The sequence below is a fragment of the Anser cygnoides genome, chromosome 7, assembly GCF_040182565.1.
Source record: "Anser cygnoides isolate HZ-2024a breed goose chromosome 7, Taihu_goose_T2T_genome, whole genome shotgun sequence".
In the NCBI taxonomy this organism is placed as follows: domain Eukaryota; kingdom Metazoa; phylum Chordata; class Aves; order Anseriformes; family Anatidae; genus Anser; species Anser cygnoides.
Genome location: NC_089879.1, coordinates 22,869,319 through 22,888,270, shown reverse-complemented (window position 1 = coordinate 22,888,270; position 18,952 = coordinate 22,869,319). Strand labels below are relative to the sequence as shown.

The following is an 18,952-nucleotide window of genomic DNA, read 5'->3' as shown; positions in this document are numbered from 1 at the left end:
CAGTTAAGAAGTGCCTGCTGGAGAAAACCTGGCTGGAATGTATTGTTCTAGCACAGAGCATCTGCAATGCTCAGTGCCAGTTAGCTTACTTTCTGTCCTTTAAAAAAAAAAAAAAAAGTAATTGTTCTGTTATTTAGATACAACACCCATTCCAGTTAGAGTGTTAAGAAGTATTAATCAAATGAATGTCACTTCTTGAAGATCTCAGGTGAATAGAATTAAATGAGTAGTTTTCCAACCTGAAATTTTCACGAACGTTAGGAAAGTATGCAGAGAGCTTGTACTGGACAAATTACTCACATTGCCATTCTAAAGGGGGAACTAAGCTCTTGGTGGGGGTTTTAAATCCATTTGCTTTCACTTTCTGCATTCACTAATAGTTGCTAATTTTTAATGAAATCTGAGTTGTTGTGAAAAGAAACTGATAAATAATCTGCATGTTCTTATTCTTCCTGTCAGTGTCGACTTTGGTGATCTTTAGACATGGTTTTGATGGGTGGAAAACCTGTTCAGTATAGATGGTTGAAATCACTCTTATTGGGGTACAGTGGACCAACATTTCCTAATTATGAAGAGAATCATCTTATTTATCTCAGCAATGCCATGTAGTCATGTTCTGAAGTGTGCGATTCTTCCCTCACACTGAGACCCAAACTTGCCATGTTTTCCCCTGTACTTCAAGGAAATACCAGCAATAAATAGGTACTAAATGTGTAGGGGTCACATTAACTTTTGTATTGGTTTCTTCTGCCCATTTCATTATCCTGAGGGAAGAAGAGTGTTAACTTTCAATTCAAGTGTAAGATTGTAGTTACCAAAAAGGAAGGGACCCTAAATTGAGCCAGTGTTTTCCTTGTTTTAAACAAAAGTAGATATTCTAGAGGTATAACAGGGACTGTATTGATTAACTGCTGGCTTCTCTTGTTTCTCTCTTGATTTTTATCTGTAAGAGACAGATTTTGCTTGAAAACCTGGAAGTTGAAGGCTTTTATGAGTAGTGGATGATAACGGATAGCAGGTCAGCTGTTTGAAAGTGTCTGCTCCTCCTTTTCTTTGTGATTGGCTTCTCTGTGTGTGCTCATATATTTAATACCAACTCTTGCTCATTGCTGTCTAAGGGCTCTGTTTTTATATCTCTTGTGCCATGCTCCGAGTAGCCTAAGGGAGTTCCTGCATCTGTGGATGAGGCTGATGTAGTTCATGACATTATTTAGTACAAGGGCATTTATTGTGCTGCCAATATGTAGAGGCAGTTGTCAGGGTTTGGCTCACTAAATGAGGTGGGATGCTTGAAAAATTGTACACAGGAGGGGATAAAACAAAGCCTGTAAAAGAGGAGGGTGTATTAAAAGAGAAACAATGACAATTCAGTGGAGAGGGGCTTGGAAGGAAAAATAGCACTTGATCAGAGGCTGAGATGTGGATCCATCTTTTGATTTCATATCATAACAATGCAACTCATGTGAACCAAGGTATATTGCTCATGTCTCTTTCCTTAATTGTGCAATTTTTATGTACTGTAAAGATCTTGGAGAGAGAGGTTTAAGCGATAAATGATAAAAAGTTTATATTTAAGCTTCCTTAAAAATAGTGTGGAAAAGCACATCCTCTGAAGCGGGGTGAGCATTGATACAGCTAATTACAGTTATGCTAAGGAACCGTGCTGAACTAGAATTCATTATTTCTAGCAGTTAGTAAGGAAGACCTCCAAAATGTTGTTTCTTCCATTTCTGCTGTAGAATAATGTTAAATATTTATACCTGAAAACTAGTAGCAGAAGGATTATGTTTTAAGTACATAGTTGGCTTTCCTTCTTGTAGAAAATACTGTGAATAATTAATATTACTTTGAGAGGGCAGATTTTCCTTAATTTCAAGGCTGTTCAAACATATTTGGAAAAAGCAATTGACAGGTCAAATGTAAAATGATTTGACTGACTGAAGCTGGAACTTTTGATTTTTTATTGAAATAATTTATATCTCTTTAGACAAATGTATGGCTACATGTAGATAAGTTTTAGTAAGAAATATTTTGGAAATAATCCAAGAAAAAAATCCAAGGAAATAATCTAGGAAATAAATCTCTATAGTCAAGTGGGATGATAGCATTTGATCTGCCTTTGAGAAATGTGAACAAATCCTTCATCATTTCTGTTGTAGTACCATAAGAATCTGAGAAAAAAAAAGTACTGCAGGACTTTTGTTCAGGATATCAGAGGGTGATGCTGAGTCTTAGGTGCAGAATTACGTTTTCTTTTCAGTGGTATTCTCATCACTTTACCTTCACCAGAATAACAGGCTGCTGGCAATGTTAAATAGTGAGTAATCTCCAAGGACAACCAAGTATAAAATAGGCCGTGTTGGATTTTTTTACGCCATAGTTTTCACTCTGGCAAGGTTTTAGTTTCAGCAGATAAAGATACACTCAATGAGAACAGTTCTAAATGTCCATGAAGAAACAGTCACTTTCATGACCAACTGGAACATGTTTCTCTTGAATTGTCTGGGAAAGATCCAGTTAGTTTTAAAATAGCTTCTGAACTCTGAAAGCTGTCCTCAGTAAAAGTATACCCTTTTTTTTTAGGCTGGGTCTTTGCTTATTTGTGCAAATACAAATCTTGTTCTGCAAGAAGTAGTGATTTTCCTGAGTGGAAAATAGATGCAAGGTTGACATCTATGGTTCATAAAATGTATTGTCAGCTGAACCTCCACTGATGACAGTCCACCATTTCCTTTGACACACTTGAATGGAAAGGAGGTAGGGTGTTTCACAGTAGCCCAGGCACGTTGTTCCAGGAACTCATCTACAGTGAAGGCATTGGACACTTTGCCAATTGCAGATTTCATCTTGAGAGGAGTAGATGATCAATTATACTGCAGGAGGCACCTAAATGAACGGGCAACTTAAATACTATCTCAGCTGGTGCTGGAACCTAGCCCCAAAATGCTCAGAATTAGGAAGTTATAAAATCTAGAGCTATTAAGAATTAAATGCCTCAATTCTTACAGAGCATAAAGCAGGTGAAAGTCAGAGATTTCTGGAGAATTAAAAATGCAAACAACACATGTGACCCAGTGGGCTAAAAAAGTCTATCAGAATGAGTCGAATTGATCCAGATGTGAAGTTAGGACCTCTGATGTGCATATGGACTATAGAGGCACTCAAGATTTCCTAGCTGGAGAGTGAATCACGTGTGAGAGCTGGCATTCAAGGTTACAGGAATGACTCTGGAGGTAGTCCCCCCAAGGAGCATGGGCAGCAACTGACCTTTGTAAGGAGGAAAACAAGAAACAAGTTATAACCTGGGTGCCTATATCTCCTAAAGCCTTTTACATCCGAAGATCAGGGTTTGGAATTTCATGTCAAGCCCAGCACCAGGTGGTGGTTTGGTTTCTGTTACCATTTATCATGGCAGAAAGCCAAGATTTATCTTGAATCTTTCCCTTTCTCCTGAAAGCCTCAGGTCAAACCTGTTTGTGGCTTTAGTAGGGGGCTCGAGTGAACACCTCACCATTCTTTCTTATGTTCAGGTATCTTCAGCCTTGGTTTCCTGAAGTATGCAACGATGCACTGGGCATCAGAGGGCTAGAGGGAAGATCGTGCTAACAGGGTTGCACTGACAGAGAGCTCAGCATGCCAAAACTGGGACAGCTTTCCAAGTGGGGAGGTCTTATGGACACCATGGAGCTGCGTTAACACGGTGCTTTAAGCCAGCAGCTCTTACCTGTCAAGAAGCTGGAGCAGGCCTGTGCAAGCAGGTTGGCTTCATCCGGTCACTGCTGGTGGAAGTGCCTTGGGAGACGATTGGTGGAGGGCTGGGTTAATAGCAGGCATCTGAACGGCTGGTGTTTAGGTATTGATATGGCTCCTGCAGTTAGATGTGATTTACGGGGTATGCCTGCTTTTTATTTGCCATTGCTGTAATTAAATTAGTTAAGCGTAGTAATCACAGTGGCAGGCACTTGCCAGCAGTTAGCATTTTGTGGCAGTTTAAGCTAATACAATTTTCCCTCTTTTTTGAATAGGAGATTAAAAAAAAAAAAAGATGAGTTGAGAGGAGTTAGCTAGGATGTAATACATTTTTGGTGGCTGGCACTGTAGTTATTAAGGAGGTTCAGAAATTATTTTACAATTTGCATAGAAATTCACCATGTCTTTACTCCAGAGGTTGTTACATCAAACAAGATATAAGTAACACTTTAAGTTTCTAAAAAGATATCTAGTTTTGTAATAGTTTAAAAAGAAAAATAGTTGGAAATGCTGGAACCACATTGGCGTCAATACAAAGATGTGCTTACATCACAAGCTAGGATTGATGGCTGTGTTTATTCCCAAATTCTCGGGTGATCCCTACCCCACTGAGATCTGCAGCAGCCTCTTCCAGCAGTTGTCCAGGCCGAGAAAGGTGCAAAGGTGCCCTCAGCATTCTTCCCACCTGTGCACCTGTTTTTTTCCAGGGGAAACCAGGGCTGGGTGCAGGGCAATTTCTGCTCAGGCTTTGCCCTGGGGAATCAGTGTCATGCTGCCACTCCACTGGGCTCATCTCCAGCTAGGCAGATCTCCAGTTCTGTCTAATTTTGGCATTTAATAAGTTATTCCACATTACCTCTGTGTCTTTGTACAATGATATTTGCAAATATGATATGAATGGCTTGTTTTTGAGGAGTGCAATTTATATAAAATTAAGACGACAAGCTTTATTGTCCTGCACAAAAGCTACAGCTTTCACATTAAAAAAACACAATTAGTTCCTCTTTGAGTCCTTAATGATATGCTGTAGTCATTAATTTTTAATACAGCTATTCAAGTAAATCATTTTTAGATACATTTGTCACAACTATACCACTGCTGAACATTTGTATGTTTAACTCCAGTTGCTTAAATCATTCTGTATTCAGGGGCTTACACAAAATTTCCTCCCCTCCCATCAAAGCACAGTTTTTCCCCTCTTGAAAAATATTTTGTGGGACACCCCAGTCTGGGCACTGATTATGCCCTACAGAACCTAGTGAGTGACACCGGGAGTAAGAAATACACTGCTGTGGGCCAGACACACACAGCAAAATGCAGGGAGAGACGAAAACTAGTACTGAGTACATAATGTTACACACAAATTGAATTTAGAGACAAATAGGCCAATAAAGTATTGGATAAACACTTCTCTCATCATGGAAACGGTTACATATGTGACTGAGGCAGATACTATAGATTGCTTCTCCCAGCTCTATAAGGTGCAGCAATTTTGCTGGCAGCTGTAATTGCTCTCTTAAATATATTCATTTGAATGTAAAATCCTTTTAGAATAGGGTAATGAGTTGTCTTGCAGTAGATTTTCAGGACGATTCCTATAAATAGGTAAAAAAGGAAGCTTGATCTCAGAAGAAAGCTACAAAGCATCAAAAAGTCACTTCCAGGTAGAATAAATTTGGGTAATGATCTGCCATATGAATTATTCTACAGGAAGATGGTTGCTTTTAAGGTCAATGTCCTCTGAAAGCTGATGAGTGCTAATGTTTATAAGAAAAAAATAAAAGGAATATATTTGTTCAAATGGTACTTCTTAACTGAAGCTTTTATCCTTGCATCTTAAAGACCATGTTTTCATTGCTAATAGCTCAGCAGGAAATGTGGAACTGTGTTAAATACCATTTCTCTTGTAATGATAGCTGAGCCTGATTATCACATCTCAAATGTACAAGCAGCTTCACACAGCCATCTTTTTTAGCCTGCTCATTTCACCCAAGGCCTGTCAAAGATGCGCAACATGTGGATGAGATCTTTGGAGTCCAGGGTGATGTTTTGATGCAAGATCAAAGCGCTTGAGCAAAAGAGACTTTAATCCTCTACCATGACCCCCCTCTGAAGAGTTTCTGGAGAATTGTTTGACCTGGACCCTGGCATCAGTAAATAATTCTAAAAACAAGATTCCCCCATTAATGGCCTAAGTCTAGTTTTCTCAAAAATATGCTGACTGGCGGGCTTCGTTCTTGTATTTTAAGCCTGAGAAGTTCCCGGCAGAGTTGTCCTGGGGTTGCAGTGTACCAGCTGTATGCAGTCCTGGTTACGTTGGCAGTGCAGTCCTGAATGCCCCCAGAGCACAGCTGAACTGGAGTAAAGGCAAAGAAATGGGGAAGGAGGGGAATCTGAGGGAAACGCCTCCTGTGGGAAGCTCCTGTTACTTCTGTTCTTCTGTATGAGCATGATTTACCAGAACAGAAAGGATTGGAGTGATTTTGACTGCTTGAGTATCCTAATTTGGGAACCTTAATAACACATTAAACCATTTTCTTCAAGATAACTAGCTGCTCTCTGCAGAAATCGTGGTAGCTGGGAGCCCTAGTGGTAGGACAGCTGCTTTATGCCTTGGTTGCTGGTTATTTGGGTTTCCCGTCCACTCTGTGGCCATTGAAACCAGGCCTGCAGTGGTGGGACAGCGGGAACAGCAATCTGGATCAATGCTTTAGTTACAGCTGTGGTGGTGCTCAGCACAAGGCTTCAGGTGGTGGACAGACCTGGTGGGGATTGGTGTTGCAATAACCTTTTCCATTCTCTCATCTTTTCTGCAGGTCTTTTTTTTTCCCCAGAATTTTAAACGTATATGAGAGCCTATTTCCATGATTAAAGGTCATGTCATGCTTTTTGTTATGAATGTGTTAATTAAAAATATGTGTAATACTCATAACTGCTAACCTATGAATGCTGTGGTTTGAGATTTGCTATGCATTTCATCATATTAGAATTAGCTATTTTGTTTTGCCACTGGTATTTTCATCTAACTGATTTTCTTCTCAGAAGGAGGACCAGACTTGCTTTAGCCACATACACAACATTTCCATTCTGCTCTATGAAAACAAAAACAAAGCCTACACAATCTTTAGGGAAATTACTAGCAGGAATTCGCTTCACTCTAATGGTGTGTTATTAGCCCTTTCTTTTTAAATATTTTCTTCTTCAGTATTAATCTCTCTACACGAATGTTGTTGCAGTGCATGCAAATGAACACATATCAGCGGTCATAATTCTAATAAAGAAAATGAGCTCTTTTCTGATTTACTCCTGAGTTTATGGGATATTTTTGTACTGAAGAAGTTTGTGGAAAAGGCTTCCCAAAATAAATGTCAGTCAGTCAAAGTGTCTGGAAGTGGGTGACTCGAATTTTCTAGAAATGGCTCTAATATGAAGCCAGCTGAGAGGTTTGATGATGATGATGGTAGGAGCTGGTGAAGTCTGAAACACGGTTATGTCCTTAAGGAAGCTTGATTCTTACAATGCGGTTGGTCAGATTTTCACTTTAAACCTTTACCCCTTCCTGGTAGGCTTTGTGATGGAACTTCTTTGTTCCTGTTAGTGTCTTAGTGTGTGGAGCAGCGAAATAACACAAAGCCATTTTATGCTATGTTTTTTTCTCTAATCGCACACAGGACAACAGGAATTTATTTAGCCATAATCCTTGAAAGCAATCTATTTTAACCATCGCCTAGTGATCTAAAGCAATTGATAAAATAAATGTGTAAAACTCCTGGGTATGGTTTTGTTGCGTATGGAGAGAACGCTGGGACTCCTTTTTTTCCCAGACACATTTATCCATATTAAATCTCCAGTTATTTTCTATTAATGTTTGTAACCTCTAGATTTTTTTTTGGCATTTCCTTTTTACTTGGGATGACAAATAGATCTTCATAGTGGTAGGTTCTGTGAGAGTGAGTTTCAGCCCTGGGCATCCTGAGACAGCTTTCTGCTGTGAAACACAAAGTTTTCCCTTTCCTAATTTTGCTTTTGCACATGTTCCAGAGAAAAGCTTCTATGGAAAAAAATGAACTGCTTTGCTAGTCGCCATCTTTGTTAGTTAAAATATGATTTATGAATCTGAATAATCTGTAGGGAGAGAACATACTTGGTAGAAGCAAGAATAGACTTTGAAGCATATTTGCGGTGAAAACAGCACACCCTCAAACATGCACATCTGCTGTAACATCTGGCCTCTGACAGAAAGCTGTTTGCCCTGCTAAGAATAATATTACACTAATTTCAAGCATACAGGTAATTTCCTTCAAAGGACATATCTCTAGACAATACGGTGGCTCACTAAACTTTTTACCATAAAAAACAGTACTGCTGTTTTCCTTTGGCAGTGTTTGTTAGATTTGAAAAAGAAGCAGCATTTGCTCTTACTGCAGTGATTTTGTGTAGTGGCCAAAGCAAATTCTTTCCATGAATTAGATTGTCTCCTATTTTTTTATTAATGATATTGGACTATGAAGTATTTTGGACTAATTTTGGACTAATTTGGACAAAGCTGCTTTTGTTCGGGTGCTTTGTGTAGTAGTGCCTCCCTGTTTCCAAATGAGAGGTGTGTTGGTCTTAAAGTAAGTGAGATTCACTAAACCTATGGAATACTGGAAAACAAAAACACCCTTATATATATATATATATTTAATTAAATATTAGAGGATTCCAATTGCTATGCTATTTTCGAACTTTTTAAGATGTGTTAGTCCTACACATGCTTTCCAGAGCAAGGTACTCCTGTGGGGCAGGAAGGAGGGAGTAAACCTGGAGCACGCACGGTGCTGGATCATCTCCGTCCCATGGAGGATCAATCTGCATCGCTGCTGTGTCCCAGCACGGAGAGGGGGACCTGCTGTACTGAGCCCTGACTGCTCTTGGCACAGCAGGAAAATGCTACGAAAACTATGTGGACACCTTGAGTATCTTGACATCAGTGAATGAAAAAATGAACTGTCATTCACTTTTTATTCTTACAACCTGAATTTCTCAGAGGTTTCTGTGGAGCTGGGGTTTATTCGGAGTGGGCTGGGCAGTGATCAGCGATAGGTTTAGCAGACTCCTTTCCTCTTTGCTGTAGTACCTTTAGTTAGTATGCCTAGCAAATAATGCCTTTAAAGCATAAAGTAATTCATCTTTGGCTCAGCACAGCCCTCGTGAAAGGTGATTAGTTTGCATTTCTCAAGTCTGCACATTCCTGCAGGCGGTATCACAGCTTGAGGCACAACTGCATGGCTGCACACCCACAGCGTTATGGTCGAGCACTTACTCTCTCACCCGGAGAGCCTTGTGAAAGCAGTGCCATGTGCCAATAGCACTCCTGATGCTTTCACCAAAATTGCCAGTGGGCTGAAAAGTCTGGTGGTGGCTTGTTCGGGATGAGCATTAAAAACTCTGTCAGCTGTAACTCTTGAAGCTATTGAATAGCCATCAGACAATTACAGTTTTTATAACTATCAGCATGAGCTAAATTCAAACTGGCTGTTTAAAGTTAAATGCAATTGTTAATTTTAAATGTTTTCCAGTCTCCCTACCAGGGTCACCCTTAATCATGAGCCTGAGGATGCTAACAGGGCATGTAAAATGAATGGGCCTGGGCTGTTGGTTTTTTTTGTTGTTGTTGTTTTGTTTTTTTTCCTAGCTTAGTGCCACTAAGCAGATGGCAAATTCAACTGTTTCCAATCAGTTGCTGGCACGTAACATAGCTTTTAGAACAAGACCATTTTTGCTTGTAGGAATTTGCAGATTGCTGAATATTTCCAGTTCTGAAGCCACATCTGCCGTTGTGCTGGTTTAGAGGCATTTTTGCTTTGTGATTTACAGAATGTTAAACCAGTGTGTTTGTTGTAGCTCTTGCTGTTTTCCTCTCTTCTTTTCTAGTTTCCCGTATTTCTTCACTGCTGTGCTCTTTTGCACTGTTACCTGTCTCTAGCACTTCTGCATGTGTGTTCCTCAGCTTGATTTTGCTGCAGAGTGCCTCAGAAACCTGAATCTTGGCATCTGCTCGCATCCCCTCCTTGAACTCACCCTCCTTTACAGCTCTCTTTCCACTGCACTTCTCAACTGTGGCACATTTGGGAAGCCCCTAAGGACAGCTGCTGTGAGGTGCTCACATGCAGTGCACATCTTCTATCAATTAATTAACTAGCAACAGACATACGAACTAGCACAAACTATAACTGGTTACAGGGGCACTACTAAAGGGGTCTCTGTCACTTGGGCTTGTGCATTTTCATTTTTTGTCTTCCAGATATGCAGCTTGAATAGGCTCTAGTGATTACATCCAAGTCCTGCTTTTTTCCATACTTGAGCGAACAGGTTTCTTCTCTCCCTAAAGGTGGAAAACAACCCAAACAAAGTACATTTCTGCTTCCTCTGCATTTTAAGGCAGTATACTAAATTTGATGCGTAAAAAGCACTTTTTGTCGGAAGCAAAGCAGCTGTACCCATCATCCAGTTGACGTTGCATTGCTCGGCCAAATGAGACATCGCTCATTTGAGAGCGAACCCTGCACTGACAGTGTTCATCTCTTTGCTGTCCTGCAAAGCCGGGAGTTTTAATGTTTCGAGTGACCTGCTGTGGGTTGTGCTGGCAGTCTCTGTAGGAAATGAAGACACCAAGAACACTTGGCTTATTGGTCTTTTTGCTCCAAGAGATACGACTGCCAATAAAATTACAAAACATAGCCATTAACAACCTTGCGGTAAACACCCTCAGTGGTAGGGCCTAGAGCAGTATATTTCAGCTGATACCTGGCTAGTGCGATGTGCTTTTTCGGAGGGGCTAAGGAGCAGGCACAGCCCCTCAGCTGCTTCTTTACCTCCATGGGAGAGGAAGGGTAAGGGCTGGAGGCAGCACGAGGAGGTGCCAGCAAAACTCCATTCATGCGGGCGTGCTTGTACTCAATTACAGGAGGCTTGAATTTGGCCTGGTAACTCCTAAGATCATACATATTTATCAGTACTCAATCATAGCAGAATTTGGGAGACATCTGTATTTCCTGCACATAACAAAAGAAAGATATACTGCTATGATATTAAGATTAAGTATTGCTCTTTCTCTTCTTTGACAGTCATAACATAACTCTTGAGACACCATATATCTCTTCCTAATGAAGTGTCAAAAATATTTACCTTCAGGACAAATTACAAGAATAGCAAACATCCTCACTCTGTGTTAAAGAAGTTGGTACATGAATGTCAGCAGCTCACAAGCTCTCTCTGGTGGTCCTGCGCAACTAACTGAACATTGCACCGAGTCATCGTTAGGTTTGATCTAAGCAGAAATAGCAGTAACAAAAGGAAGAAATGGAAATAAAAAGTTAGAATGTTTCTAAGTGGAATCTGGTGATTTTTCCAGGTTCCTCAGGCTGTTTGCACCTGCTTTGCTCATCTGCGCGTAGATGGTTTCTGAGATGAAAATAGCCTGAATTTTAGTGATGCTGAGGCCGTATATTTCTCTGGAGTGCCACTGAGTTCTCATAACTTCTGAAAATTAACTTGCAGCCTGTCTACCAGCTTTGGAGATATGAACTGCAGGATGTGAGATGCTGCATGCTTAAAATTTAAAAATGCCTATTTCACTGAAGTTTCATTCAGTAAAATCAGCGGCAAGACTTACCATACCATTCCTTCTAAACAATTACATCAGTGTCACAACATTTGTTCAGAAAGAATGACTTATTTAGTGTCTGTGCCTGTAATACTGATACCTTAATTTAGATCCAAATTTTGTTTGTCCTTAGTAGCACACATACAAGCGGGAAATATTGAAGGTGAAATTGACTTCTGTTGTCACCGAAACAAACCACCATTAAAAGTCATATCTTTCTATTGAGGTAGAGTTTACTAATATGAAAGAGGTGATAGGCTCATTGCTCAACTGAACCAATGTAATAAATCCATTTTAACAAAGAAATTGGCTTTTTATTGAAAGAGTGTAATGCCCACCTTGCAGAGCACCTCCAGGGAGCCACTGGCAGCCAGCAGGGCAGTTGCTGTGAATCCTGTCTCACTACGGCAAAGATCCCCAAGGAGCCAGATCAGATGGTGCTCATGCGTGCCAAAGCACGTGCCACGTGAGCTTTAGAGGACTTTTATTTTCTTAGCCCCATAATCAAACATGCAAAGCTGAGTGTGGACGAGCCAGTGTTTTTTCCCAAGCTGGCCTTTTCTGTATTGTTCACGGCTTTAAACCAAGCGATGTCGTACAAGCTGTGCTTACCTGATCTTAGATGCGTGCACACAGTGATTTGTTTGGTATGGAGCAATGACGTGATTATTTTAAAAGGTTCGCTGCTCTGCATCCCCATGACATTGTTTCCAAAGATGTTTCTCGTTTCGTGGGCAGCACGTAGGTGGTCTTCTGTATGGATTGTACAAAATGTTATTTTGTGCATATTCAGGTTCCCCTGCTGCTACAGGCAGAGGCTTTCTGATCTCATCTTTGAATACATGAGGGGTATAAAGCTTTCTTAAAATACATTGACAAAATTGATCCAAATAGCACTGAGAAGCCAGTCTGAATGCAAAAAATGGCAAGAAATTAATTGAATTTCCCCCAAATCAAGTCTGCTTAGCCCGTGACAGTAAGTGGCAAGTCATTGTCCTGTCTTTACCTTGACTCCCACACAAGCTTTTCCATCTTTTCTCCCTTTTTCTTGTTGAAGAGAGCGAGTGAGAGCATGGCAGGGCAGGTGTTTGATACCCAGGCAAGGTCATCCCACCACAGCATGCTAATCTCAGAATGCATAAAATGGATCTGCAGTGGAAATAAGAGTCAGATTAGGTCAGTGAGGTCGGAGTGGTTGCTTGAAGAATTTGTGCAGACCCTCTTGTAATTTAGGCATTTGTGCTCTTCATACGAGGGCTGACCTGAACTCGGTGCTGAGCCCTGACTTGTCAGCACTCAGATGGTGAGGACTGTTAGCACTTGTCTGTCAACCCAATTTTTAGGTACAGCCACTTCCTCAATTACTTGTGCCTTACAGCATACCTTCACGTTTATTTGTTCCTGCAGCAATTTACTTGTCAAAAGGAAAGCCAAAAAGCAGCCTGGTTCTGAAAATGCAGCTGTCGAAGTCCTGTCTGCTGTCTCTGTGATGGTTTGGGGTTGTTTACCTGTGGCAGCTGGATAGCAGGACTGTTCTCAAAGAGCTCGCCGATCTCTTTACCTTGTGACTGACAGAGCGGGGTAAATTTCAGAAAGCTTTTAACCTTCCCCGTGTTTCCTGAAAACACTAATAAAGGTGTTTGAGATTGCCCATAAGGTGGTGATCTTGATTTTAAAAGGCATAAAAAAGCTATAGAACTACAGAATGAAAAATCTTTATCACAGTTTATATTTCTGCTTCTTCTTATAGCCAAGGCAGCTAAACCTTTGTCAATTCAGAGGAAAACAAAACCCTTACAAAGGATGCAAAGACTATTTTAAAGTTCTCTCCCAGTGGCGGACGGCCTGGCAGCCAGTGCCACGGTGGGAGCTGCTCTTTTGGGCGGTTCTGCAGCACTTGCTGTGCTGTGTGAAACGTGTTGGCTCCCTCCAGCTAAAGGAGCCCAGATATCACAGCTTAAGCTCTTTGTGGTTCTCTCTTCCGCCTGGCCTGAGAGCAGTCAGGGTAGCATGGAAAGCACATACAGCATGCAGTACCTAGATCCATTGATACCCGTCTGGCATGTGTATCTCTTGATAGCATCGTGCTATGCTGCGTAGCTTATTACATGTCCTCACTGATACTCCCTGAAAATTAACCGAAAATAAAGATAAAATAGGAGTTCTGAAACATTTCCACCTTGCAGGTTTTGTTCAGCAATGGTGAGAAAACAATTAATGATGATTAATGACCATCTATCAAAGGCTTAATGACCTTGCACAGATAATGCCTTTTAGACAGACTGTGGTAAACATGGTAAATCATGGTAAACAAATTCTTAACACTGCCATAAACCCTGGGTGGGTTTTGATTGTTGTTTTTGTTTTTAAGTCATGATGAATTATGGATTTTACAGAAAGAACAGCACCTTTTTGATGTTAAGGGTGTTTTTTCTCCAACGTTAGCTGAGGCCACAGACTTAAGAAGTTGTGCAAGTATTTTGATAAAAGCCTGCTAATAGATGCGGAAGTGTCCCAGCTGCTGAGGCAGTGCCCAAGCCTAGTGAGTATGCAAAGGTACTGGCAGTAATTAGCTGCCATCTCTCTGACTTCTTCCTAGATAAAGCACACAAAAGCGTTGTAAGGGTCTGCAGAAACACTTCTATCAGAAAATGAGTACTGCCTTTTGAACTGGAGCATGATTTGTGTGAAGGAGTAGGTCTGGAGAGGCTGGAATGGGGTTGTCAGGCATAAGGTGGGTGTTGAAATGTAGCTCCTGGGGCTGCCTAATTGATGGCAGGACTTTGTCCTACTTATGCAGCAGTTCAGCAATGCTAGGACGGCTTTGTGTCCTCCACTAGGTCTGTCCCCCATGTCTGTTGTGCAGCACTGCAGGGATACTTCAAAGATTTAAAAAAAAAAAAAAAAAAAAAAAGACTCCAAAAATATGTGCTCAATGCGTGAGAATGAAGAAAGTCTCTAAGAAGAGGGAGAACATTCTTGTCTGTGTGTGTGTGTTGATGGCTTTTTTTTAAAATAGTATTTGTTACCAAGAATTTGGAAGTAGTCGTTTCTCAGGGTTCAGCTGTTCTTACCTGTTCAGTTTGTTGCAGACATGAAAAGTCCTTTTTTCAACAATTTAGAGCTAACATAGGAAAAAGAAATTGCTGGAAAAGCAGAGCTGTATGCTGCGAAGTTAAATGAACCATTTAAAGTAATAGCAATATCCACTCTCTGGGATCTAATGTTTTAAACATCAGTGGAAAAGATTTGCTGGACCAATATGCAACTTTATTTAAAGGACAAGGTTAATGATTCTTTGTGTGAATATTTACTTTATTTGCTTCTGCTTCTCTTTTTTTTTTCCCCTAATAGGCTGATGATAAAGACACTGGGAATTACAGTGCCATGCAGTACAGGCTCATCATTCCTCCAATCAAGGATGGTAAAGAAGGTTTTGTGATTGAAGCTTACACAGGGCTAATAAAAACTGCTATGCTGTTCAAAAATATGAGAAGATCCTATTTCAAGTTTCAGGTCATTGCAACTGACAATTATGGAAAAGGACTGAGCAGCAAAGCAGATGTACTTGTAAGTATGAGCCAGGCATTATCTTTTGGGAATAATTGTTGAGGAAATTCGAACACTACATAAAGTTTAATTTCAGGCAGACCTACAGGAAGACCATAAACAGTGCACTTGATCTCCTTAAGTCACTGAAATAAAGCTTTTTCAAATCAGAAGCTTTTATGACTGTCTGAAACATTCCGTCGTGTTTCATGGTAGAGGCACTGATTTCAGTTACCACATGATGTTCAGTGTTTTATTTATTCAAAGAGCCATTGTCAGTGGTTCAATTTAAATTCTAATTCTTTGCATTAAACAGGGAATAAAAGTTGTGGGGTTTTTTTGTTTGTTTGGTTGGTTGGTTGGGTTTTTTTGCATTCCCATTATAAAACAGGTCACATCTGTGTGGTCAGACACAAGCATTTACAGATCTACTCCACCTGTCCTCTAAGCTGGCAAGGTGCAGGCAGCTCCTGTTTGGAAACTGTGGGTTAAGAAGGATTAATATGGCATTAAGCCCCAATTAATAAGTCAAGCTGAAATCTTGCTAACTTGGATCTTGCTAACTTGGGCTGTGCTCTGTGTTAAGGTTACTGCAGAGCTTCTGGGTCGCAGTTAGATCTGATGTATCTGCTTTGCAGTGCAGGCAAAGAGCTGAACAAACAGGCTCAGAAAGAAGACTGGGGAAAGCCAGGGTTGCCATGTGTTAGTTGCTCATGTCTGGGAGTGAGATGAAAGGAATAATTTTGGGCTAAGACTGTACTTTAAGTTTTCAGGAAAGCAATGTTTCAAAAATGGGACCAACTTCAGACACTGAGCTCATTTTTTGTGCCGAGTAAAGGACATTGACTTTGTCAGTCACAGAAACCATCAAAGCTAAATTTCTTTAAAGCCTATATAACTTGATGGATTGGGTTAATATTAGCATAATGTCATAGCGATGAAGTACATTATCTAGTTCATGGGAACACTGTCAAATGATACAGATGATAGCCATAATACTTGGTATATTGAGTTATGCAGGAATTCAGCAAATAAACATAATGTATGATATCCTCATGCTTGACCTCTCAAAATGATAGGGCATTCTCATGCAGTTTATGTGGTGATACTAGATTAAAATATAGCCCAAAGATATTGACATTAAAATTAGAAAGTGAAGTTTGTCTCATTAATTTATAGAGGCATATTTAGGTTGTCTTAGTGAGTGATGGGCACTCCGAGACACTGTTCTTGAGCAAGGAGTGAGAGCTTAGAGTCGCTGTAGATACAGTTACAGATGGACACCACTGCAACATGAAAGTTTGGGTGTGCCCTGAGCATGATCCATACATGAAGATCCTTTCTAACTAGACCCAGCTGTTCCTGGGCTTTGTAGTTTAAACAGAAGTTATCCCACTGTCATAGGTCACTGTGGTGTCAGGAGGTCAGACCGGGAGGTGTAACCGCTTTCAGTGCAAGTTCAAGGTGTGTAGGTAAGAGAAATAAAACTAATTGCTCATGTGAAAAAGGATGAGATGTATGGGAAGAAGTTAGGATTGCTCTGGGAGCAGATCTAGGGAGAAGAGGAGGAGCAACACCAGAGGGACAGCTCAGCAAGGAACGTGGGCAGAGCTAGGTGTTCTCCAGAATGAGGGCCAGGACAGTGCCTCGGAGCCCTGGCAGTGCTCTGCGAGCAGCATGAGGTGCCAAATCTGCTGGGACAATGTCTTCATGCTGCAGGGGCTGGTCCTGCTGCCTGGGACTGGCAGGGTGGCTCAAGGTAGACGCCTACAATTTGGCTCAATGTGATGAAATTTTCTATTGTAGCTTCAAGATCAAAAGGAAAAATCAGTAATGGAAAAAATAAAGATCTTTACAAATGTGTATGGTACACAATCGTTACTATGGAAACCTTAACTCTTGTTTTTTTGTTCCACACTATTGTTTTTCTGTAGCTTGTCATGAATGTGTTTTTATTTGCATTTTTGTACATGAATGAGAAATCATAATTGTGATTCTTCAGGTTGCAAAAGAACTGTTGCTTTTTGGTTACATTTATGCAGTACTCAGTAAATAGGTGCACAATGATTGCTTGAATTGTGTAATATAGTTAATTATATTAAACTCTTCCTAGCTTTAGAGTTCCTTTTAGTAATCATAGTTCATTATAATTCTGTATTTCTCACAAAGAAGTCTGTACGCTCTGATCAGTGTGTCTGATGACATTTGAAGAACATTTAAATATTTAAAGTTGAATTAAGCTTCAAAGCTGGTGAATCAGTGTTTGATGTGAAAGTATATTATGGCTCGTCCACTGAAGCGCTTACAGCGCTCAGACTTCTCGTATGAAAAGTAGTTGTTGTTCTTTATTTTAGAATTAATTTGGATAACTGATTTTTAAATTTATCTGTTTTAACATTGTCCTACATATTTTTCCAAATTTAGCTCCAGAATCACCTATAGAGACATGATATATGGAACATGATGTTTACTGTCATGTCTATATGAACATGAACCAGATTTTAAGAAATGTTTTATTTTCTCCACCTTTTGGGGAAGTAACTGTTCTTTTCACAACCTGAGGGGAGGTTGGTTGTGCTTGTGTAGAGAGAGCAAAAGGAAAAAAAAAAAGGGGGGGGGGGGGGAGAGGGGGGAAGCATGCGGCCATTTTATCCAAAGGCAGCTTTTTCTTGGGATCACGCTAAAAATAGCTCAAGGAGACTAGATTGAGATGTGAAGCGAGTTTGCCAGCTGTGCTGAACGTGATCCGTGCTTGTAGTCCCTTCTGCACACTCACCGTCCAACCTGCCACTGAGAAACAGAGGAGTTGCTTTGCCTTTGTAGTAGAAAATGCAGATCGGAGATATTTTATCCCATATAGAGGGAGAAGATAAAGAAATTAGAGAATGAGATAAAAACTTGCACAGAGTACTTCAATCACAATAGATGAGCAATGTAATTTTCTAACAAAGTACCATTAGATTTAGTTGAATTAATCTGGTATTTGCATTTACATTGGTGTAAATTGCATGTTTCCAAGGTTGGATCTTCCTGTCAAGTCATAAAAGATACTGAGGTGGTAATAAGTGATTTTGAATATGGCATGTGGGATATTCATGAATGCTATAAGTAAATTTTTAAACCATGACAAACAAGCTTCATGGGCTCCCTCTCCCCAGATATGTATAAAATTCTGATGTAGGTCTGCAGTTACAGTTCTGGTTAAGTATTTCCTTGCGGTTTATTGGTATTGGCTGCCAAGCAAAGCAAGATTTCCCAACTATCTTTTTCTGGAATTAAATGAGACATCGGTACATCAGGGCATGGCAGTGAAGGCAGGAAAGCAATTATTCCATTCTGTTTGTACAGGGAGGATGTTAGATGTGGAAGTGCCAATGAATCTCACTCTTTTATTTCCAGGTCTCTGTGGTCAATCAGTTGGATATGCAAGTCATCGTCTCTAATGTTCCTCCCACCCTTGTGGAACAAAACAAAGATCAACTCATAGGGTAACAAATTTACTTACTCTACAAATATCAGACAATTCACTGGTTTTGTGTTTAGATTCAGCAAGAAGTGCTCCTTCTGTGTCATGATCTGCTTTTCTTGCCAAAAGGCTTGCAAATAAGCAAGTATTTTGATGGGGAGTACAACCAGCTGGGTGATGACGCTGGCCCCCCAAATCTGCATTTTGCCCCTCCTCCCGAGGGGGGCGGAGATACAGCACTTCTTTGCTTGTATACTTGCCTGCTTTGCAGGCTCAAACTAGGTTCAGAGCTGCCCCTCGGAGCATAGTGGAGCCTCCAAGCACTGATGACAGAACATGCATTGGTCAAAATCCAGGATGTGAAATGAATAAAGCACAGCTCCAGAAGACTGAGGCAGTGTGTGCCGTTGAGGTGTATGGATTCATTGTGGTTTTATTTGGGTACATAGCTGTAAGGGAAAGCAGAGTTTAGAAAATTTATATTGGTACAATTAATGCCAGTAACATTACATAAAATAATAATTGCAAAAAAAAAAAAA

General features: G+C 40.4%; 1 protein-coding gene across 19 annotated transcripts in view; it reads left to right on the top strand.

Moving 5' to 3' along the window:
* Positions 1-18,952, top strand: part of PCDH15 (protocadherin related 15) — a 738,695-nt gene that overhangs the window by 675,728 nt on the left and 44,015 nt on the right. For all 19 annotated transcript variants that reach the window (XM_067000244.1, XM_067000234.1, XM_067000238.1 and 16 more), the window contains 2 exons: positions 14,753-14,968; positions 18,347-18,435. In XM_067000244.1, the coding sequence (XP_066856345.1) occupies positions 14,753-14,968; positions 18,347-18,435 (305 nt within the window). The remainder of the gene's footprint in view (positions 1-14,752; positions 14,969-18,346; positions 18,436-18,952) is intronic.